This window comes from Psittacula echo, assembly GCF_963264785.1.
Source record: "Psittacula echo genome assembly, chromosome: 1".
In the NCBI taxonomy this organism is placed as follows: Eukaryota; Metazoa; Chordata; class Aves; order Psittaciformes; family Psittacidae; genus Psittacula; species Psittacula echo.
The window spans coordinates 15922267-15947670 of NC_137735.1; the positions used below are offsets into that span (position 1 = coordinate 15922267).

A 25404-nucleotide genomic window follows, 5' to 3' on the forward strand; every position below is an offset into this window, starting at 1 on the left:
GACCTAGAGCGAACCTTTCTGTAGGAAATAATAATGCAAGAGTCCAATTTGTTGGGGTGTAGGTTGCTTTTTCTCCATTATAGGGTTCCTCTCCTTTTATTGTATTAATGCATTGAATTTTTTTAATGGTTATTGAAATCATAATTCACCATTTGATTAGTTTAGCAAGGGAGTGTTAGACTTTCCATCTCAAAGATGGTATGGCTGGGTGTGCTTTGGAAAATAAAGTGGTTTATTTCAAACAGAAGTTACTAAACTTCTTATTCTGGAATTGCTAAATGAGTTGCTGTGGTCTGTTAGGCATGCCAAACTTGAAAGGTGATAACAATCTCTTTCAGCCGTAAAATCTATAAAGATGTGATTTCTAAAGAAATCTTAATAGAATTTAGGCACCAAAATCCAATAGAATAAATGGGAGTTAGGTACCTACCTCCTTTAGTCTATACTCTTGGGAAATTATTTCCATAATTGTTTATGGATTTCTTGAAATGCCAAATAAGTATTAATGAAAAAGGCTTCGTTGCTTCACTGTCAACATCTGATCATTTAATCTTGAATGTTGATTACAAATAGTATTTTATCTGACTTTCTATCATAAAATTCATAGTTCACTCGTAAGTTCAAGAAGCTTGCCTAGCAGTTCTTCCTGTTACAAAACATTCTATTTTTAATTTAGCTCAGTCCATTCAGTTCAATTATTTAAATATGTACGTATTTGAAACACGTCTGAATAAAGTAGAAATTATATATTTACTATCTGTGTGACATCATTGCTCACACGAAGTTATATTGGCTTGATGTTAAGCACGCACAAAAAGTGTATTTACTTCTGTCTCATTTCTATTTCTGAGCAGATTTAAATTGCAGAAAGGGGGGTATTGATTCTTTTGACGAGTTTAAGCCTTCAGGGTTCCATACTAATAGAAACAGAAGGCCTTAACTGTAAAAGAATGTCAATGTAGGATGGTTTCAGTGTTACGTTGACTTCATTTTTATTGGGCATCATTATACTTTTTGTGAGTGTTGCTTAATCTATATTTTCTAGAACAAAAGTGTATCTCTTGTACTTCCTCACTCTTTTGAAAACTTTTAGAGTTTGAGGCTAATTAAGATGTCCAGCTTTACAGACTAAGATACAAAAAATATTACTGTATGACTTATTTTTTAAACACATTCAGGAAGGAAGAAGTTTTCTCTCTCCTTTTTTTTTTATGTTGTGAATGAATTATTTGCCTACAGTGTTTGGCCCTCCCCAGAGGGCCATCTCACCTGCTATTATTTATCGAAAAATGCCCTAATTATGAGATATGTATATTAAATATATATATTAATTACATGTATAGCTAAACCTATAATTAAATATATAGAACATGTATATTTATACAGAACATATGCTCTGTAAGCATATGTACTCTGAAAGGTGTAAAACGTGCACATTACTTTAGATTCAATGAGAAGCATTTCTGTATTAATATCTTCAGAAATAGTTATTTCATTGCTTACAGTTAATTTTCATTCAGTGAAACTGTTTCCACAAGTAGTATCTGGCCTTTGAAAGAGCGTTTATATACATGTAATGTGGAGAAATTAAAATACTTAAGTTCTATGAAGATGGGATATGTTTCCTTTAACGTCATATTTTTAGTAACAGTAAGACTTTATACTTGCTGTTGTTAAAACAACTTACCTATAATATAACGACTGTGGTCTTAAAGTCTGGATATAAATAGGAAAACATAACGAGTTTTGCAAAACCATTCATTTTGATGTTAGTGATCACATTTATTGCAGCAGTGCCTACAGATTATCAAAGAATGGCATTATTCATTCTCATTTTTCTAGACACTGAATGGCAGAAAATGCCTAAGCTAGTTTGCAGTCTAATTGGACAAGATAGACAAATATCAGGGAAGGGGGTTAGCCGTACAAGTAGAGTAAATAACATGACATCAAGTACAGATATTTTCCTATTTTCTCCAATTTCTTTGTTTTGCTGAAGCAAAGAATACACACATTAACTTTCGTACAATGCTACAATTTCTATATATATAAAATACTGCAGCAACTGCACTTTCAGGATTAATTGGAGTGGGGGGAAGGGTTAGGATTTTAATAACCCTTTCGTGTTTCTTCTTAAAAATACCATAGTTTATTTTTAAATGCACAAAGAAAAACAGTTTGGGTGTTCTGTAACAAAATACTTTCATGCATATCAGCTTGTCTTAACTATGAAAATGTAAGAAAATAGCTGAGCTGGTTTTGTGGGCAGAAGAAAAATGGCTTGTGCCAGAAGATGCATTTGTGTATTACTCTTTGAGGAAGAACATTGCATTGCAGTCATTGCTATGGATGTGATGCACTTGAATTTTCCCTGGTTACTCCAGGTTTATTTGTGGAAGGAAAAAAAGCATACGGGGGTTAGATGAGGGCTTAGTGATGCTACTGCTAATGCTATGTAGGAGTCACTTTAGCCAAGAGACGGAAAAGATTCGTGCATGCTGCAACACTGACCTAGAACTGCATGTCTTGTGAGTGCCTGACTTCAGAGGAAAACAAGCCTGAAGCACAGCAGTAGTCTTTCTGTGCAACTAATGAGAAAAGGAATCACACAGAACACACTATGTTCTGTGGGTTGTGTTTTGATGTGGGAAATTTGAATGTACATGTTTCCACTTGGTTAGATACCCAGGTCTCTTTCAGAAAGTGGGCTTTTCTGATTTGCTTTGCTAGTAGAAATTTGGAGGATCTGAAAAAAACCAAAAGACTGTTCTCATCAATAGTAATTCTTACAAATGAAAGAAGACAAATCTGCAAGTGAATTCAATGCAAGTTGTGTAGGGATATGATGACTTGTGTAAATAAATAACAGTTTTAAGGGAGGAAAAAAAGAGATTTTCAGAACTCTGTAAGCAATCCACTGAATTACTAGTAGGAAGGGATCAAGATAACAAAAAACCAGTGTACTTACTGAAAACTTCTAAAATATGAGAACAGAGCCGTGGGTGACATTTGTGAATCACTGAACATATTGAGGCTGTGTGTATTTCCATGTCCCAGAACCACAGGTAGTTTTTGGGAGGGATTTATCTATGGAGTCCTAGTAAAATCAGAACAATAATGCCAAGACACAGCAATCTTTGTTCATAATTTTGCTATAACATTATGGTTTATAGTAATATTTTCTATTTTGATGGTTAACCGCAAAGCTGTAAAGATTAATGTTTCTTGGATACAAAGTCTGTGAAACAGGAATAGAGAATACTTTGTGGAAATGTAATAAGAAATTACACACAGCTTAATAGTTTTTGTATTAGTAATCTGCCTATTTATAGTTTCCTAACCTTCAGGCAGAAAAGCAATCAGTATCTTCTTCTGAACTGTAGCTATAAGCATGATCTCTTTCAGAATCTTACAAAACTCAAAAGTTAGGAAAATCTTGGATTTACTTGCAGTCTGTCAGAAATGGTTGCTTTGCCTTTGTGCAGTGTTTTTGATACAGTGGTATTTCTTGTGACTTGTGCCCTGATTTTGTTTGCTGCCACAAGGAGCCCTTTGTTTCAAACAAAACCTTGCGGTTAATTTTCTCCTAGATCTTTTCATGAAAAAGGAAGGTCACGGCTTATAGCATTTGTATTGTCACTGTAAAGGACTGTACAGACTGTTCCATGGACCAGGATGTTTCTGTGATTATTAATTTAATGCTTGCTACATGCTTTTTAAAGTAATATTTTCCTTTTTACAATTTCATTACCCTCTGTGTCATTTACACACTTGTGTAAGATATAAATAGTATTTGTGAGGATGAATTACAAAGTTGTTATAACTTACAGATCCATAGTTAACGTGAAGTTAAGATCAAGTATAAAAACACATTGGAATATTTTAAAGTATATTCCTTCCAGCTGGTACTAACATCAGTGTAGTAGTAAAACAGTATGGTATTTAAGTGAGACTTTAGTTCAATGTATTCTCATCTACAGTTATCAGTAGCAAGTACCAATGCAGATTTTAACACTTACCCACATAGTTCTTTGTATTTTAATATGTGGGCATGATACAGTTATTTGACATTTTACAATTTGTCCTTTGTTTGCATGCAGCGAGGAGTTATGGGCGAAGACGAGGTAATTCACTTCTGCTTGTTACAGTACAATTAATTCTGATTGAGATGTTACTGATTATTACGATTAATCCAGATTGATTATAAACGCTTATCTGCATGTTGTCTTAGTTTAGGGAAGGTGGAGGGTGTGAGGGAAGGAGGGGTGCAGTCTGGGCTGCTATGATCATTGATCCCTCTTTAGAGCTTGAATTACAGATCCCTTAATTGGTTAAATCACTGTAACTCTAATCATAATTCAGTTCATGCTAATGGCTACTGCTTGCAGCCATTGCCCCCTTTAAAAATATACTGTTTGCTAGTTGTTCAAACTAATTTTCTTTTGCTTCTATTGCAGTTACAGAGTACAGAGTAAAAACTTTAAAGCCTTTTATAAACTAAGCAAGAAATCTAGTAGACAACTGTTAGAAACAGTGAACAGATTTTCATAGTATTAGCCATTATATGCTCACTGACCATGCTGATGTAATTGTATGAGAATGTGACCTGTGGTTGTTACAAAGATGTAAAGTGTGAAGCAAACCCATCAAGATCTTTAATAGCTTCCAGTTCATGCACAACATATACATAACTTTATTCTTTCTTGATCTCTGCATTGGTTTGTAACTGATTGCTTGGTAGCCCTAGACAGGAATGATTATCTAGATCATGGTCAATGTATGTAGTGGTGTTTTGATGATTCCTGACAGATTCTGCTTATTTCTTTTCACTATCATAAAACAAAAAGGAACAAGTGTTTGAAAAGGCTTATCTTTTCAATTCACAGTCACTGGGAAAATGTGAAACCCTAGCAAATAACCTTTTTTGCTCTCTTCATCTAAGAGACGTTTAAAAGTAAAGAGGAGGGAGAAAAGAGTATTAAGGAGTCATATGGAGCATGTTACTCTAAATGTGTTAATCTATTGTCCTTTATGTCATCTTAGCTCTCTGAGGAGCTACAGTGCTTTTGGCAAACCATTGCCCACATTAAAGTAAGATTGATCTCTCTGGTATTGCTTCAGAACATGTTCTGATCATTTAATTTGTACTGGGAAGACAACCTTAGACTCTCATTGTTCTTAGATTTTGACATTGGTCTGAGGGGAAAAAATGAATTATTCTGAGTGATTACTCTTTTCTCTTTACCCCTTATATACTTCTGCATATTTTAAGTTTGAGTTGTCCTAAGCAGTACTTTTAAAGAAACAGAAAAACTTAATTTTCGTGGTCCAAAGAGACACCTTCCTTAAGTATGAATTGCCTTCTTAACCACACAGAACAAAAACTAAGAGGGGGAAAAAAGAAAAACCAAACCACACTTAAATGCTTTTGTGGCAATATTCTAATGCCAATAAGTTTATTAAAATTGGCATATTTTTAAGTCACTGAAACATCTTTTTTTCCTTCAGTGTAGAGACTTGTAGATGTAAAGAGCAGATCTATGCTTTTTATAAAGATAACCCAGCTAAATTACAGTGGGCTTAGATTTAAGGTGTTAAGAATAACTTATATATTAGTGAAAATTCTTAAACATTACACTTGCACATTTTCCTGTGAGTTCCCCCAATTTGAGTCTTATTTCTTCCTTTAGCCACGTTTTTCTTTCACTGTCACTATGATAACAGCTCAATCTTCTCCATCATTCACATCAGTATTTCAGATATTAATTATATCTCACTTTTGTGATTGCGTAACAAAATCTTACCACTTCTTCATATGCATCTTTAAGATCTGATCATTCTTGCTAGTCTTCATAACTGAAACTCATGTCTGCATTACTCAGCTGCCTCAGTCTTCATAGCATGATTTTGCTTCTTGTATGTCTAAATATGACATGGTCTGTCACCATTCTTAATGGAAAGGAGGAGCCTGCTACAGCTTTCTGCATTTGCTGTACTCCTCTCCATCGATGCCTACTTAAGACATAAATGTGAAATGCCACTGTACTAATTATAGTCTGTGTTATAGTCCCATGTTACTTCTTTTATTTTGTGATTCTCACTATAGTTTATTGTGTTCAGTTGTTCTCTACCGTCTTGCATTTTCATTTGGTATTTTTGATGTACTGTTTATTTTTTTATGGATTTAGATATCAAATCAGGGTCATTAGGCATCACCACAACATAGGTCATTGGCCATGATGTTTGCTGTCTGTTCTCTAGCCTTGTCTTTAAGCACTTAATTCTCTTCTGGAGAGTGAATGGGTTTTATACTGTTCTCACCCTAGCTGATCAGCATAGTGTCTGCAGGTGTTTCTATGCGGCTTTCCTGGTAGTATTCCCCTGAAACGGGATAAAAGTTAGAAGCTGCAGTATGGCTCACAGCTAAAGTACTGCAGCACTTTTAATGTCAGATGGTTCCAGTGTTACTGGACTTCATTTTATTAGGCATCATTATTCTTCATGCATGTGTCTGGAACCTACTGCTTCTGCATATAGATTCGCAGTGAGTGAATCTGGAAGAAGTTGGCTATTTGAGATGGAAAATAAACTTGCTTCCCAGAAGTGTGCCAGGTTGTTTTTTGGTTTTGTTTGAGTAATTGTTTTTAGGAAAGCAATTGAATTAATACTTATTTTCAAAATTGAGTGAGAAACAGGAACTACGGCTCTTCAGAAACAGTGGTGATATGGGGTATTTATTTTGCTTCACTGAAGTGTGTTTTGGGGGCTTTTTGCAGTTCAGAGACTGACTTCCGAATTTAAAATTCTCATTAATCTTTATGTTGTTAATCTAAAGCAGTGAAAGATTGAATAAGCTAAGATGGATATCATGGCCTTCCAAGTAGTTTCATTTTGGCATTTTCTAAAATCTGTAAATATTAAATAGGGGGGAAATATCATGGTTTCACTTCCCCCACCGTCTATACATCTATTTTGACCAGTTTGCATTTACAAAGCCATCCTATGAACTTTTAAGGTTTTACTCTAGTTTTTCAGGGTAGCTGTACTCTTAATGCAGATTATTACAAGTTAGGAGCCACTATAAGGCTTCTCTCCAAAACTGTGGTAAATTCAAGAGCGAGAGAGATGAATTGGTCCTGTGACTTACCTTTCAAGTGTTGCATTTTGCACCTTTATTAGAATTCTTTTTTGCTTTCTTAGAAATTAATTCTGTTCTTATGTTACCAGTATCAGATACCTTTTAAAAGAGAAAACAGGCCTGTTAAACATGCATCAAATACCTTTTAAAAGAGAAAACTACTTACTCTGTACCTGTTTTTCTTGCTTCCCTCTATTCAATAAAAATGTAAGATTTTTAGACATGCAGTAGTCATTTAGGTGATGGAAGTTATCAATTCAGCTTGAAGCTAAACCAGAGGCAGGCTAATGAAACTCACTTAAGTGACCCTTAATATGATCTCTTCCTAAATAAGACCCTTTATTTAAAAACAAACTATTACTTTCCTACTGGGTGCAGCAGAATGTAGTGTGAAGTATTATGCTTACAGCAATGTCGGCTTGCAATCAGGAATTTCTTTTTTTAAGTTTAATACATTTTTGATTTTATTAATTTTTCTTTAAACTAATGTGTACTTTTCTAACATCTTGATATTTTCATTTTTACTTTCCAAACTGCTACTCCCCCATTCTATAAAATTGCATAACCATGTACTGCCACAAACTATGTTAATGTCTATTATTATCTTTTCTTTTGAAGGCCGTTCTTCCCTCTTCCCAATAGATGATGGTTTGCTGGACGATGGTCACAGTGACCAAGTTGGAGTGTTGAATTCACCCACCTGCTATTCAGCTCATCAGAATGGAGAACGAATTGAGCGTTTTTCTCGGAAGGTGTTTGTTGGAGGTCTTCCACCAGACATAGATGAAGGTGAGCTGCCTGAAAACTAAGCAAACTAAGTTTGGAAGGGCAGGGAGAGAGATGTTGAAAAATATAAATAAAATAGAAACAATCCACCAAACAAAATAACGTGGTGCAATAGGCTACAACTATATATATTTTTGAGAGTTGATAGATCTGTTGAGCTTGATATCATCTGATGTCATCCATCTGTTCTGGTTTTGAGATGACTCAGTTGTCCCTGGTTCTGCACTTGCAGACTGTAGAGTTGCATGTGGTGCCTGGAATTTGTGCTCCTGCTTACCTTGCATATTCCTTTCAAATACATCTGAGCCCTTCGTAATTTCCTCTATCTGTGCCTGCTTGATTCATAGAAAACTTCTGTTCTTAACTGAATTTCAAATTCTGTTTTACTATTACCTGAGGATCTCAGGAATGGTTTAGAAAAGTTAATATTCCTATTCATAAATAGAGAATCTAAGGCAGAGGAAGGTCAAGTGGCAGAGCACTGTGATGCATTGAACATAGAATGTACTACAGAAACACATTGTTACGTGATGCAGTAGGACTTGCTTTCTACAGTAGTGCTGATTTGAAGTAATCGTGCCATTTAATATGAGGTTTCTCCTGTGCAGATAAATATAAGTTGCATGCTAGCTTTGTAATGTAAACAGAAGTCCCTTTACAAAGGACAAGTCCCTTTACACTGTAATCCTAGAGTACCTTGCAAGCCAAATAAGGTGATTGTGGTTAATTAACTTTCAGACATGGAAAGACCATCTCTTTGGTTTTATAGAATAATAGACTCAATTACGTTGGAAAAGACCATCTTCATTGTGATGCTCCACTACAGTGTACTGAGGGATTTATTTTAATTATACTTCAGCTTTTTTTGATGCATTTTAGCTTCTAATTCAGATATGCACTGTTCCCTTTAATACACATGCTAAACAAAGGCACATAGAAATAAATTTTATTTCTGTCCTCTCTGTTTATATGCTGATTGCAAGATGGGACTGAAAGAAATGGTGTGTATCTGTTTTTGATGAGTTACTGCTCTTGTGGAGTTCAGGGTGATTTAATGTTTTTTCCTCATGGCCAAGGTTCTTACAGTCAATGGCAGGAAAGAGAGGCTGGGATAGAAGGACCTCACAAAGTTATGCAAGGGGCATAATAGGTCTTGCAACAGAAGGATTAATGTTTATCTAGAAGCATCTCTAAATAGGCAGTTTTAAATTTCTGTGCTTGATCTGTGCATGGTATCTGCTGAAAACTGCTAGTGTGCTAATTGTGGTGGTACTTACTATATGAGTATCCACCTACACTGTACATCATTAAACAGTAAGTTGTTTTGATTGCATTCAAACCAGATTCTGAATTTAAAGTACCACCACATCAGTTTTCACCACAGCCTTTAATTTTCCATATGTTTCTGAAATATTCCTGTTAGTAAGCGATAAGAAATAAACATAAGCTTAAAATCACCAGAAATAACTTCCGAAGCATTAATATTTATGCAGTATGTCTTGTAGTTTGTTTTGTTCATTTAAGTTAGAAATTGTGTTCCTTTTTTTCCATTAAGTGTCAATCTTTGCCTGATAGTACCTTTTCACATTTATTTTAATTGCAACTTTTGTATCTGTTTTTAGATGAAATCACTGCTAGCTTCAGACGATTTGGGCCTTTGGTAGTAGACTGGCCTCACAAAGCAGAAAGCAAATCCTATTTTCCACCAAAAGGTAAGAGAGCTGGAATGTTTTGACCTGTCACTGAGTGCAAATCTTACTCTGGGAAACTGCCTCATCTTTTTCCAAAGGGTATAATTTACAATCCCTGTAATTAGTTAATTCTGCAGTTTCAATGCATGTTCAGATATGGTTCCTCTACATACCAAGGCTAAAACCTGAGAGTTGTTCTAGCACTGTGCCTGGTTTAGCACTGGAGTAATAAATTCTGATTTTCCTTAAATCAGATCAGCATTATATAGTTCATGTGTCATTAATCCTAAATTCTGTATTTTAATTTCTATGCAGTTTCCAAAACTGAAATTTGGTCAGATTGTTAAGACTAAATCTTGGATACAAATTTTCATAGGAAGTTATAAACAGCATTTAGAAAGGATGCATTTGGGGATCTCATCAAGATAAACAGTGTTATATGTTTATTTCAGTTTTAGGATGGGAACTTCATTTGAAGCACTAACAATTTTTTCATAAATGGCTAAATACTGATTTTTGAACTATTTCTAGTGTTGCTGTTAGATTTTTGAATGCACAAAGCACTGTAAAGATAAACTTGATTATGCTAAGGTGTGCATCTCCATAATTACTAAGAGAAAGTCTTGAGGAATTCTTTGAGGAAGATGCATCTTGCAGAGGTTGTGAAGAATATATGGAAGAGGGAAGATGTAATATATTATTAAATCAAAGTAATGGATTCTGGCATTCATTTCCAAGGAGATCTGTCTCAGCATCTGAACATCTTAAGGGTATATTTCAAGACTTCCTCATTTGATAAAGCTTTTTGATCTAGTTGCAATAGTTATAATTACCACAGTAAAAAAACAAAGCAAAACAAAATCTGCACTGTAAGCAGAGCTTCTTAAAGCAGAGAACACAGATAGAAAAACTTCTTCTGTTGATCTAATTCAAGAAACACTTGTGAATTAGGTGTTAAGTTGATCTCCCATGACTAACTGATCTTTATTTGAAATTTAATAGCACTTATTGTTCTTCAATCTTAAAACTTTATTCTAATTTTCAGTTTACTACATTATTCAATATTGTCTTGTGTAGCCTAAATGGGTAATGTAACCCATTTAAAATGTAGTGTAGGTCTCTGTAGATATACTGGAAACATAGCTTACTGTTAACTGCTGAATGTTACTGTGCTTATAGCTGTTTTTTTCATATATGGCCCATGATTATTTTGTAGACAAGTTTCTTAAATTTGTCTTTCTTAAGTATTACTTGCATGTACAGGCAAGAACCATGTATACATATATTTAATAAGATGTTGGAAACTGCTAAAGATGGGCTAAATAAAAAGAAAGCTTTGAGATTGATCAGTAATTAGCAAGTTATAAATACATACTATATTAGCCTAAGGAGGATTTTGGGGGGTTTTTTCCTAATTTTAATCTCCAGTTTCTAATTTGTTCCTCTGCATAGAGTCAATTCAGTGTATATATTTTTGTTCAGTATCATTAGAGATTTGACATGGTATTGCTTTCCAAAGACATAATTATCCAGTTCTGGACTTATTTACATAATGGTCTTCTCTGGGTGAAGAGATACAGCCTGCTCAGTTTTCCAGGCTGTGGTTCCTTCCAGGCTCCCTGCTTACAGAAAGTCCTGAGGGAAGGCCAAGTTCAAAATAAATATTTCCTTGCTTTAAGAAGTGCAAAACGCATCCTGATGCATCAAGGCTGGTTGCCTCCTGAGAAACACCAACTGCTTGTTCTTAACTAATTACATTTTTGTGTTGGTTCACCACAAAATTAGGCCCAAAGAAAACAGGAATTTAAAAAACTTGACACTAATCTCACAAGGAAACTCTGTTCTGAAGCAGAAAATAAATTATTCCGTTGAGATCAAGTACAAAGTCTGTAAGTGATCTGCCAACTGTAATGGAGAATTCCTTCCTTTCTGGCTTGCCACTGTTTATCAGAATTCCTGCTATTACGTAGTTGGCAAACATACTTATTTATGAAACAATACACACGTCCAAAGCAACTTGCTGAGGTGAGGGCTGCTTCTTATAATAATGAAGCTCTCAAAGAAATGGTGCCATGAGGATGTGCAAATCCAAAGAAGGCCTTTAAAAATGTGCCCAGTTGTTTGTGTGCTCTGTACTATTTATAGTCTATATCAAACAGAGGATAATCTGATTTAGACAGAGCAGCATCCCCAGCCTTTTCTAATTGTATGTTTCTTTTGCCATCTATCACAGCAATTGTGCAGTAGCTTCATTTATTCAAGATTCTTAACTGCTAATTTAGAACTGACGGAAAAAATGATGTTGAAAATATTCTGTTTCTAGTTCAAGAAGCAAAACCCCAGGTCTATACCAGTTCTGTTTAACTTCTTACCATCTTATTTGATCACACTGGGTAGGATTGAACTCTGGATTCAGGCAAGTAACTGGAGGTGTCTTCATGTGTGAATTAGTGTCTAAGCTTCCTTCAATCAGTGGGAGTCTGGCCAATACAGTCAGTGAAGTATAAAGGGCTATTCAGGTCACTGTAACATAAGCACATTAAGCCAAACCAAGGATATCTAAAAGATTTATATAGGTCTCACAAGTGTAGCGCGGCACCTACCTATTGAAGCCCCACACCATTCTGGAGCACCACCTGATGGTTAGGCAAAGTACTGTAGAGGATAAATGGTGCTAGACACCTCCATGTCCCACTTGGTCACCACGGACTACATTAACTGGCTCTGAACAACACTATGAGTCTAAACACAGTCACTACAGGAATATGGATATAGGTGGTTGCATCTTGAAGTGAATCCTGCTTCCTCCCTACTCAAAAGTGCCTCAGCTGATAGCTACATTACAGTTGTGTCAGCCTGCATTTTTTCACTTCAAGTGTATTTTGGAGTTAATTCTCCATCAAAGTGAAAAAGTGAAAAATTTATATTTGCAAAATTTAATATGGTGATGAGATCTCTTTAAAGAGGAATAGATAAAAAGTTCTGTGAATTTCCCAAATATGAATTATTCCCATCAAATGTAGATCTAATATCTTTATTAACCTGCAGTTTACACTGTTTCTTTCTGATTTAAGATGTGGCATTGTGTGGGCAGGAAATGCACTGCACTGAGGGCATTTAGTCTCCTGTGGGGATAATCTTATCAGGACAGCAGAGGAATGACGCCCAAAACAGAATACAGCTTTACTGACTGGCATGGACAGTCCCATACTGGCTTGCACTGATTTTCTTGTCTTCTCTAAGCCACTAGCGATTGGAGTTAACTGGGGTTTGATATAACTTAAAGCTACTCTCTTATTTCTACACAGAATATGCATAGCAGGAGCAGTGTTCTTTCTCCTTCTGGTGAACTTCAGTATTATTATGAAATAAAGAAATTATACCTTGCTCAGAAAATCATGTTAGCTACCAATGTGAATCTGGTCTAGAATACTTTCGTGTTGGTTTGTTCCTTATGCAATAAATACAAAAAATGAAAAGATTTAGCTTGGTAATACAGCTAAGGCTCTTCAGACTTATCTGGTGGGCTTTCTGTTTCCGGTGCTGAGCCAATACATTAAAATAAAGACTAAAAAAAAATCTTGGTCTTGATTCATTGAGAGATGTCAGCTCAGAATACAGATGACTATAACCAGTGCAGTATCTTTAGGTATCAGGGAACATAGTTCTAAAGCAAATCATCATCTCCAGAAATATTTGTTATTTGAGGTCGTTCCTGAGGATAAGTATTATCCCAGTCACCCACAGTGATTGCCTTTGAAAATAGGAATATTAGCAATAGTTCCAGTGTTATGCGGAGGAATTTAGTGAAGTGATAAGCACTAACAGGGGTTACCTAAACTTTGTCTCCCGTAGGAGGTATAAATTCTGGTAGAGGTGCACATGAACAAGAAATTTTTATAAGACTCTGTTTCATCTAGTACTTCTCACCTTTGTGAGATATGTACAAAACAGACAAGCTTTGTCTCTTGGCATGTAATATCTGATCATGACCTGCTACTGTTGGTGTACATAAGACCCAAAGGTATGAAGCAGCTTCCTTCAAAGAAAGCTATTACAGTAGCTTTGCTTTTCCATTGTAAACAGACTTGTATTGCTGTTGGATATGAAGCTGTTAAATGACTGATGTGGTACACCAGAACCCCAAGAAACTGGGGAATTAAGCTGTTTTCTAGTACAATAAAACACCTCCTACTTTCCACCTTACCTTCTCTCCATCTTTCAATATGACATACTTTCTATCACACATAATAATTGTACTACTTCAAAAAAGAACTAGTTAAGCACTTGATCTTTTTCATCATACTTGTACATGTGACTTACCACCACCGTACTAGCTTTGCAGACATTACACATCTGTGATAGTTCATGAGTTATGGATGTCGAGGTGAAAAATAATCCAGTAAAATCATATATTGAGAAAGCAGAAAGGGCTAAGAATGAAGTTTCTGCCATGCAGTTTTTGGCATGTGGTAGCTGTAGTAACAAGAAGAGCTGCAATTTATGATGTGCAAATGAAATGCCAAAGATAAGAGTGCAATTTACCATTATAAGCACTTCCCAGCTAATGAATATAGGCTTGTTGCCTCTGTAACTGGTGTTCTTTGGCATAGTCTATGGCTAATGTATAATTGATCTGTGCAGGAAATGGCCTCGTCAAGGGCAAGTGATGGAGAGTGGTTTGTATGCAGACTGTTCGAGTCTAGCAGTCTTTGGAAGGGATTTGCTGTCTCGTGTGCATAGCAATAATATGTGGGACCTGAGCAAATTATCTTCTCTAGCCAGTTTTCTTCACTGAGAGAATGGGTTATTTTCCTCTAGGCTAGACTTAAGGAGCAAAATAAAATGCATTGTAAATCATTGAAGTACTAGAGCTTTGCAGCTAAACTACAGCCGGACCAATTTGATAGTGCAGGCTATACCCTGACTTTCTCTCTGTCTGCAGCTAAACTCAGACACAAGCCTGTCTAATGCTTAAAATCAAGTGCGATGAACCCAGGCATGAGTACGTTTTGCAGATAATGTTGAGAAAGCAGTATTAATGTACAGTTTTGATATTGCTTTCTTTTTATTTCAGGAGTGCTAGGATATAGTAATCCTAATTGTTCCTTCAGCAAAGTCTTATATTTGAATTTTCTATCTTTTTACAAGGTGTCAGATTTAAGCACATTAATAGCTGCAGACATACAGGATCATGTGAAGCCACTGACCGGCTTTACATATCAGGATCTCTGTGGCAGTACTCTTGATTTGCTTTAGGATGAGAACTGATGGAAAATCAGCATCTGGCAAAATATTTTACTTACTTCTGGCTCTGAGTTTTACTTTGTATGCCTGATCCCTTAGTCGGTATCATGTGCGTTTAGCACTCCCTTTGATTAATCAAGTTTTGCACTCCCATCATTTTTGTACTGAGTTCTCAATGTGAACAGAAATGTGTGTGCCTGGTTTCACACAAGTAGTGACAGTTACATGGGTCTGGTCTCACTGCACCAGTTTGCGTGTGCCCTCATTCCGTGGTTGGGTTTTGCATGGGTAATATGTGGATTTTAAATTCTGAAATAAATACTAAAAGATATCCCCATTTAAAACATATTTTGAATTGAAATAAGCACTAACTAAGCTTAAGTTAAACAGGTTGTCACTAAAAATATTGTGCAGCAATAAAAAATGGACTTCACAAGGAAATGTTTTAGTCCAAGGCCAAAGATTCCCTATGGCATATTTGTTAGGAAACTAAGAAAGATTTGCATAAAAATACAGAATAGCTAAAACCCTGTCATGTATACCTTGTTAGGTAGCTGTGGTATGACCATGGTATGAGGGGTGAGAGATGAGGTACAAGTTATTTGAAAGAGCAGTATAGGCCTAGCAGCTTTTTCTTTAAATCCTACTTTGTTCTGATATATCTGAAATCAGTTATGCATTTGTATCTGTAATGTTGCATTCTTCTCAATATGTTATGGTCCTTTTAAAGTGTTTGGGGTATTTTTGACTACAACCCTAATTGCATACTTGGGCACCCGTAAATTAAAAATTCTGTATATATCATTATACTCTAACTGTAAAGCATTCTAACATGTGAAGTTCTTTGCTTGTCTGACTTTGCTTAGACTGTAGCATTAAATAAGCATTTTAATTCCTATTTTTGTAGCGTTTGGGAGGTTTGCTGGGTCACTTACATAACAAAGTACTTTGATCTAATCTCTAGAATAGAGATAAGTCCTTTGTGCCAAGTCGGATTTTCATTGTATAATGTCCCTTGCTGCCAATGAATTATGTTCAGCCTGGATTTCCAGTACATGATAGAGCAGACATGTTTGCTTTTATTTGTTATTAGTCTCTTTTGACAATTATTTTAAGGATAGAAGGTCTGTTGATCATGGCAAGGTAGTACGTAGCTAAAAAAGATGACTAATAACAAAGAATCCGTTTAACTTACTTTTGGAGTAAACACATTTGTATGGAGAAGTCACTGGCAAAGATGACTAAGAAAAATAAAGATACGAGGAAAAAAATGCAGTTGGTTTGGCTTTCTTTCCAGGTTATGCATTCCTCCTGTTCCAAGAAGAGAGTTCTGTTCAGGCCCTGATTGACGCCTGCATTGAAGAAGATGGAAAGCTCTATCTATGTGTTTCCAGTCCTACTATCAAGGACAAACCAGTAAGTAAACAGTAGATGGCCTGCAGGCTGTAGCTGCCATCTGTCCAAAGCTGCATTTAAAATGATGACGAATATAATCAAAAGCAAACTACCACTGGCAGAGCTCAACATCTGGAACAGTTGGATGATTTTAAAATTGTAGTGTTTTGAATTAGAAGGATTAAAACAGGGCACCTAGACATGCTAAGCTAATGGGGTTATGAATGTTTGACAGTTTATATAGGCTGATGAACATGTATCCATGATGTAGTGAAACTTAAAGTAGCATATCATTTTCTTTCCCAATTGAATAGGTTCAGATCCGTCCCTGGAATCTAAGTGATAGTGACTTTGTGATGGATGGTTCCCAGCCGCTTGATCCTCGAAAAACAATTTTTGTTGGAGGAGTCCCTAGACCTTTAAGAGCTGGTGAGTGTAATCTGTGGCTGGTTTTACAAGTTGGAGATTATTGGAAATAATTTGAATCATGCATACTTTTGTATAGTTATGTATGGATAGCTATGGATATGTTAATACAAAAATAGAAGATTGTCGTGATAGTTACAATAACCACAGTACAATATTTGTTGAATTACGTTTCCCCAGTAACTTTACATCTGGATTTTGACAAAAATCACTGTTCATCATTAAGATTTACTGGAAACTGTTACGTGTCTAAATCTGTAGAAAAGATTTTGATCATATTAGCAAAACTGTACTGTAACCTATGCCACAAAAGAGTTTTTACAATAGCACTATGAGAACGTCTCTGCCACGCTCTACGAGAATGTGGAGCTCTATTTGTACTTGCTTATCATTGTGCATTAGCTACTCTTCTACTGCCATCAGGTTGCTAATATGGACAAGGCAAAAAATAGGTGATGAAGGAGTAGGATCAGAGAAAAAAGGAAGAAATCCGGACAGCTAGCACAGTTTGTATGGCACAACACTATGTGAGATTGCAGGACTCTTTCTAGACTCTTGTTGGAGTGCATGAAGGTAAAATTAAATGTTTCTGTAGCTGAGGAATGTTTGGTCTACATCCTGGATAGTCTGCTTTGTGAGGTTGACTACAGTAGCCTTTTACAGTATTGTATGGTGGCCTTCTAGTGAATAGGTTGAAGTGAATCTTGGAAGTAGAAGCATAACACACAAATCCTGCTTCCTATTAGAATGACTCCTGGACTTCATTAGTTTGTAATTAATTTTATTCTTGCAGAAAGATGAGCTTTCAAATGGAAGATGTAGGAGAATCAAGAAGTAATAGTGCAGATTTGGGATATAAAGAATTTTAATTTTTTTCTGTCTTGGACCTGCAGTGCTAAAGCTTTTCTGTTATTTTATTTTACTTCTCAAAGTATACTTTTGACTGTAGTACAAATTCAGTAAATGAGCATAAACACAGCATGCTCAACTTCCAACTCAATTTAATTTTTCTTTAAATTCAATCCAAATATTTCAGATTACTATGCTGAATGTCTCTGATAAACTTTAATGAATGTATTTGTATGCTTAGCTTTCAAGTGCCCTGTGTATGTGAAAATGAAACTGTCATGGCATTACGAAATAAGAATCATGGCTTCATAAAAGCAATAAAACGAGAGGAGACTTTTCAAACAACTATTGAACATCAGTGACTGCTGGCACCTTTATACCCTAATATAGAGGATACTAATCCTGGAAAAGTATTTTCCGCCTAAATGAATTGCAAAACTGAATTCAGTATAAAATATTATAGATTGCTAAAATACTTGATCTCTAAAATAGGAGATTTTTGTTTCTATGAACTTCTGTACCTATGGTTAAGTGCAGCACTGTAAAGAAAATCAGGCTCTGTATGGCTGATGAAAAGATGCTAACTGCATCTTTAAATTCAAGTAGGACATAGAGCATTAAGACAACCAGAGAACATGTACCAAGGAATTTGTGGTGTGTGGATCTATTTTATACAGCTTACATTCCATGCCTGCCCAGAAATCTTTTGCTGTAATCCGCTGAAGAAAACTGCCCTGGAATTTCAATTCCAGGTTATCAAGGACTGCAAGAACTTACAATTCCCTTGTTCCTTGGATGTATATATCCACAGTATGAAAGATCTGTCTGCTGAGTATTTCATAGCTTAACATGCTTTTATATTTCTTGTTATTCCTGTTACATCAGCTGTTCCAAAATTAGTTATTAAAATTAACTTTTCTAGTGTTTTTAAATACAAGCATTCTACTAAATTTGTACAGTAAGAATAGTTTAAATGAACATTATTTTGTTTCTTAATAGTGGAACTGGCTATGATCATGGACCGTCTCTATGGTGGAGTTTGTTATGCAGGAATTGATACCGACCCTGAGCTGAAATACCCAAAAGGTGCTGGACGTGTTGCTTTTTCCAATCAGCAGAGTTACATTGCTGCCATCAGTGCTCGGTTTGTTCAACTTCAGCATGGCGATATTGATAAACGAGTAAGTCACACAGACATCTAAATAAATATCAGAATGATTATCTATAAAGAAACTTCTTGGTGTAGTAATATTGCATATGATTGGCTGTCATGCTGGCTTCCATGTTTCTTTTAGTATTCCTGTAACACTACTAGCTCCAAGAGCTAAACCATGAATGCTCCCAAACGAACAAATCGCATTCCCCAGAGCGTCAGTTTGTTCCTTGGACATATGTTAGACCATATGTTCTTTCAGTTCTGGAGTTCCTGGGTTGGTTGTGTATGAGTAAAGGGCTTCCAAATCTTCCTCTCTCCCTTGTTCTAATGAAACCAAATACTGTGATAATTCCTCTGTCATTCACAGGAAACTCTAGTATTCATTTGCTTCAGATTAGCTTTATATTTGCAGCTGCCTTTAATTTCAGCCATAATTGGCAGTGCTCAGCACTTCAGAAAGTCAATCGAGTTCAAAACCTAAAGTACGAAATGTTCCATAATTTCTGTTTGAGAGTATCTTCTTAGTATTTACCAATGCACATTTCTGGCTACTACAAATGCTTATTGGTAGCTAAAGCAAAACTAACTTTTAGTAAGAATCTAGTCAACTTCATTACTCCTAATTAGAAGTATAAGAGTAGGAAAGAGAACTGGCATTTAAATTATGCCAGGTTTAAGTGTCCCTGGTTTTGATGTCAAGAGCTACAGAGATAGACTCTGGTATTAATAGATGTTCTCTTTTTTTTTTTTTTTTTTTTTTTTAAGAGGGGAAAAAAATGAACAGTCTTAGAGGAAGAAGGGTTGAGTAAGTAAAGTAGTTCAAGGTCCAGTCTCCTCTACAGATGAAAGACACAGGAAAAAGAAAGTAGTACAGTTAACAAAAGTCTGCTTGTAGGGAGGTAGCATGTGCTTCTCTCCTTTCAAACAGACAAAGTAGTACAGCTTTACATCTGTCTCTCAGATAGCAGTTGCCTAGTGAGCTGAAATCCCCAAACATGGCCCTTTCCAGAGAATGAGTGAGTCTGAATGTGGGTTGTGAACCAGGCTTCAAGTTAAGATGTGAGGGCTGCATTTCGTTGGTGGGATTGCTGTCCTTGTGACTTGCAGTTGACTTTTACTGATAGCTCTACCTTTTGGCTAATTACATAACCTCAAAAACAGCCCTCACACTGAGACTGTGTGAGGGAAAGTAAAGCTATTAATCATCTTGCATTTGAGTATTTGGACAAAATGGGAGTAGCGACCAGAGTCCAGAACTCCCAAAGAGATGCTAAATGGGTATAGCTTAGTCTGTTTCACGAATCATCTGTAGTGCATTTGGCTGTGAAGTGACCTATCTTTCAAGTTGGAGGTGGACAGGTAGGTCCCATCCAAAGTAGTTCTCCCTCAGAGGTGGGAGATGTGGACTTGAACCCTGTAAAGTAGGGGAGAGTTCTGTCTTGGTCATCATCTTTGCGTGGGAGTGTCCTTTGCAGTAAAGGAGTATATGGTAGATTTGCAGTACCATCTCGTGAGAAGAAAAGGTGTGAACCTACTTTTGAAGGCTGCACTTCCAAGTATGTTTATGTGTTGTGTTGTTGGGATTTTTATGATACGTTATGAGAAATTTTAAGGGCTCTTTGGATTCTGAGCAGCCATCTGAAATGAACGGTTGCTGTTTGCAGGGAAGGGATGTAACTTGCTGATAACACTAAAGTCCTTCAAGTACAATGGGCAGTAAGTCCTCAGTATAAAACAGTGGGCATGTGCAGCAGGCCTCTTGGAGCTTAGACAAGAAAGAAAACTCACAAAATATAGCTCACGTACTAGATTTCAGAAGCACGATATTGGAGCTATATCCAAGAGAATTAATTTATAAAAACAGTAGTCATGATTTCTTCAATGACTTTTAAAAGAAGAAGAAACAAGATCTAGGCTTTGTCTTTAATCATCTAAATTTCAGTTTCTTTTTTTTGATTGTTAGAATTTGTGTTATTTCTTTAGTCTTGATTTTCTAATACTTGAAATTTAGTATTTTTTACTCAAGTTTTCTCTTAAATCTGGAATTTGGGCATTTTTATTAGCATCATTGATTTTTTCTTATTTTTATGCCTGTGCTGTGGAAGTGTTTCACTTGCAAAATACAGCAGTGCCAAATCTAAGTATTTTAATAATTTTGTAAACCTCTTGATGGGCAGGGTTTATGAATTCTTTGTTTATTTCAAAGAGGTTTTAATCTTTATTTTTTGAATCATCTTCTCAAATCGTATGGTCAGTCCTTTTTATTTACATAATTATATAGATGTATTTATATAACCCAGTTATTTGCATTACTCAGGAGTAAAAGAGGACAGTCTTTTTAGGGAACACTTTAACTCTTAGCTGTTTCTAAAAGTATGAAAAAGCTATTTTCAGAAACAGTTTCTTCCTCCATACAGTTCATATACTAATGCCTTTTCAGGCTCTGAAAATACTCTCATATCAGTACTACTGCTGATTTATAGATGAGTGAGCAGTTTGTGTAAATCTGTTAACCATTGTTTTTGTAAATGAGTAAGATAGTCCTGCTTGGTTATTGCCTTCATCTGAGATGTGTCTGTATGCCTAACAATAAAGCCATGTATTGCATATTTCAGTGACTCTTGAAGGTAGGCTGTTTCCCCACTCCTTACCTTAGCAGTATCCTTTCTCTACCAGTTACATCCAGTTTCTGCAGGCCTGCTGTCCTGTCACATTCTTTCCACAACCAGTTTTGTCTGCGTAAAAGTCTCTATATTGTGCTAAATTTTGCAGTTCACCTGTTTATTCTTCTGAACTTCAGTTAAAAAGTATTTATAGCTTTTGTTTTGCACATACCTTTTCCTACCTTAATTGGAAATCTTAGTGTCACAGTTGCTTAGCAAACATTGGCTGTGATCTTAACTTCTTCCTCACCTAAGTACTCTGCAGTTTCTCCAATTCTTTTGACGTGCAGATATGTTTAGTTTCTCTAACAGATGTTTTTCTTCAGTAAAGTGCTCCTCATCCTGTTTTATCATGTATGAAAGTTCAGCTCCAAACATTTCCTTGAAACTCATTTGGAGTTTTCAGTGCCAAACAATTCCTTAGAATGTTGTTAACTTCCATGTGCCAGCAGTCTGCAACCGCTTCATGTAATACTTCCATTCCACAAAGTGCTTCTCTAATAACTTTGAAATCATCTTCATACCAATCTCAGTGCATTAAAGCACTGGAGCTTGAAATATATGCTGCTTCATGCTTCCAGTAATTCTGAACCACGGACACAATCACTGTGTAAGGTACCTGTTTATTGGAAAGTTTGACTGTAATTTGTGATAAGGCAGGTTGTTGTAGTGAATAAGTAGTGGGGCTTGTACTGAATATAGATTACTGGAAGAAGTATACTCTATTTCAAACACAGATGCATTTGACATGTCTAATATGACCTCTGCTTATGAAGCTAAGAACGTGAAGATTATTGTGCTGTAAAAATTCTGAGTGGGTAGCTGTTAAGTGTAGATTTTTTCCTCTGGAGACAGAATATTAAAAAACAGCATTTTAAACTTCGTATTATTTCAAGCATACTCTGAGTGAATCGTACGTAAAGTCAATGTCATTATGTAGCAATCTTCTCAGGAGATAGTACCTCGGAAAAATATCTCTTACATCAGTGAATTTTAGTATGAATTGAAATAACTCTTTTTGCCAACAAAAGGCAGAAAATACCATCTTTAAAAGTGAGGAAAATGTGGAAGACAACAACACATTCCTCAATGATTGAGTAAACTCATTTTGTGTTTTATTATGAAGCTGTTCTTCCTGTCTGATCGCAATCTGTAACAGTTCAGTTACACAAAGATATAGTGCAAATTTACCACTGGATTCCTGCCACTTTTCCACTCAGGCAGTCAGATGAGTTTGGGAGAAAGGCGCTGTTTAGGACAGGTGTTTCTATCAGGCTGTAGATTTAAAAAGACCACTTTGCAAAATATTTTCGGGGATACATTGAATACAAATTTCTAAAGCCACAAAAAGGGAAAGTAATAGATGACAAGCTTCTGTAGCTCCAAATTTGACTATATTTTAGAAGTAGGGAGTGAATTTGCAGGGAACAGGAGTGCTGAAAGATCTGTATTCCAGCCTGCAGAAAGTACTTTTAGTTTACACAAAGAAATAGTGCGTGCAGAGACTTACACTTAATATTTAAAAAAGGTTAATGTATAAATGGTTGCATTCTTATATGTTCAATTATTTTTTGCTAAACAGTATAAAATTGGGTGCCATGTTGGGGTACATTTGGGAGCTGATGAGGTGAATTGGGGAGACCTTTTAGTTTGTTTCTTGTTTTCTACACATACTTCGATATCATCATTTGCCAAGAACATCCTACCAGAATAAGATAAGGAGAGGTTCTCATGTAGCTATTTATTACATATATCATGTACTTCTAAAGATCTGCCTTCAAATGTTCTGCTTTTACTAAATGGATAGGTCTGTATCTGGTAAAGAGTAATAACTGGTTAATTGGATAAAGGCGCTAATATGTCCGATTTTAGACTTCTGGTTGGTTGGGGTATTTTTAACCAGAAAAAGGCTGAATGCCCTCATATAACTTTTAAGTAGGAATAGGCATTAACTAGAACTGTTTGTGGTTTACTCCAACAGGTGGAGGTAAAGCCATATGTGTTGGATGACCAGATGTGTGACGAATGCCAGGGTGCACGATGCGGTGGGAAGTTTGCTCCTTTCTTTTGTGCCAATGTCACTTGCCTGCAGTATTACTGTGAGTTTTGTTGGGCAAATATCCACTCTCGTGCAGGACGTGAATTCCATAAGCCATTGGTAAAGGAAGGGGCTGACCGCCCACGTCAGATCCACTTCCGCTGGAATTAAACATGGTGAACCAGCATCTCCATAAGGAAAGAAGGGTGCATGTGGCTTACTGTGTTTGAAGATACTGACATGCAGAAGAAATAAGTGCATTCTTCTGCTTTTCACCCCAGCTATCAATACATGCATCTTTTATCAGCAGCCAAAACACTACAAGCCTCTTGTTTTTCACCAAAACCCTACATCTCAGGCTTACTAATTTTTGTGATATTTTCATGTTAAAAAAAAAAGAAAAAAAATGTTTTTTTGTATTTTCTCCAAGTTATTTTTATATGTAAAGTTAAAACTAGATATGAGAATGTTTTTGCGTAGGGGCACACAGTCTGCTGCTATATTTAGTGGGTGAAGCGTGCACTTATTTCTAAACATGGGTTTTTAACTTCAAGATCTGCCCCAGTAATTTACCAAAGGTAGCAAAATAGTGAAGATGGAATATGTCTGCTACAAAAAGCTTATTTTTATTGTTGTTGCTATTTTCAGTGTATACATGAACTAAAAATTAGGGTTGATTTTTTGCTCTCCATTTTGACTTGCAAGAAATAATACCTCAAGATAATCTGATTTATTAGCTATTTTTAAACATTTTTAATCACAAGCTGTATTAGCTTTGCTGCTATATAGGTGTTATGTGTAATGCCACCTATTAATACGGGATTGAAACGTTTAAGACACACTGCATTACAGATTAAATGCAGGCAGCACAATATGGCCTAAACTGCCATAGTTTTAGAATGTGAAAAAAGAATTGCATGTTTACTTACCTGTATACACCATATGCATGCACTAGAACTATTAATTAACAAGAGGTTATTGCAGATGTTCAAAAAAGGCTCTCTTGAAACTAGGTAGCATGAGCAAATTTACAAAATTTGTTACAAAAACCAGACTTGCATGCATTTATTGTGACTGAAGTAAGAAAAATGTCCTACATGTGTACAATATGCAATTAGTTTTAGACTAGAAAGTGCAGCCATTTTGTGACCTGGTCAGTAGTGGAATTCAATTTTATGCAGACTGGATGTACTATTGTAATCCCTGTGCAATTTTGTGACGTGTGCTTCTACTTAATGTGGCGTGATGTAGTATAGGTACAAGTTTTGAGTAAAAAAGCTAGCATTTAAAAAGTTCTTTTAAGCCCCCTTGATTGTTCATGGTTAAGATTTCCTCTACAAACCAAAGATGGCCAGCACACTGCTAACCAGTCACCAAATGTGAAACCTATGACAAATGCATACGAAAATAGACTTATACGAGAACGCGTAATGCTTTAAAAATTAAATCTAAGTAAAGTCAAAATGGAGAAGGTGTAATATACAGACGGCTAGTTGCATAACAAACTAAATTTTACCTTTAAGACAACAGTGAAATTTGACTTAAAGAAAAAAATCTTGCTTACATGTTTGACCTGTGTGCGTTGTGGTCTTCTGTCAAACTGGGGTCACTGTTGCATGAAAAGTAGCTACTTGACAGTCAAGGGTAGTGTTTTTGTTTTAATGAAGGAGTTCTACTAATGACATCACTTGCAGGTTTTGAGAAACAAAGGTAGTTAGGACAGAGGCAATATTTAACTGAACACTAAAAGAAAATCAAAGCAGTGTTTTTGTCTATCTCAGAGCATTTTTAGTGCAACTAGCCCCTACTTTTTAACGGAACAAACAGTTATTCTGCAGTCTAAGCAAGCACTCAACAGTAAATGTTGTAATGCAGAATTAAGAGCCTGATGCTAGAGTTGAAATTACAAGGGTGTTTTAATTCGCAACCCCTTGGGACAATCCTTCATGTAAGCAAAGTGTTGATCTTATGTTGGTTGTCTACGGTGTGCTTTTTTGTACTGTACAATATGTGGT

At 35.9% G+C, this 25404-nt stretch overlaps 1 protein-coding gene across 3 annotated transcripts in view; it reads left to right on the forward strand.

The window, feature by feature from the left end:
* Positions 1-25404, forward strand: part of CPEB2 (cytoplasmic polyadenylation element binding protein 2) — a 54613-nt gene that overhangs the window by 27293 nt on the left and 1916 nt on the right. For all 3 annotated transcript variants that reach the window (XM_080639120.1, XM_080639121.1, XM_080639119.1), the window contains 6 exons: positions 7757-7927; positions 9547-9636; positions 16160-16278; positions 16572-16686; positions 18532-18713; positions 23333-25404. The exon at positions 23333-25404 is cut by the window's right edge. In XM_080639120.1, the coding sequence (XP_080495246.1) occupies positions 7757-7927; positions 9547-9636; positions 16160-16278; positions 16572-16686; positions 18532-18713; positions 23333-23560 (905 nt within the window). In that variant the 3' untranslated portion in view covers positions 23561-25404. The remainder of the gene's footprint in view (positions 1-7756; positions 7928-9546; positions 9637-16159; positions 16279-16571; positions 16687-18531; positions 18714-23332) is intronic.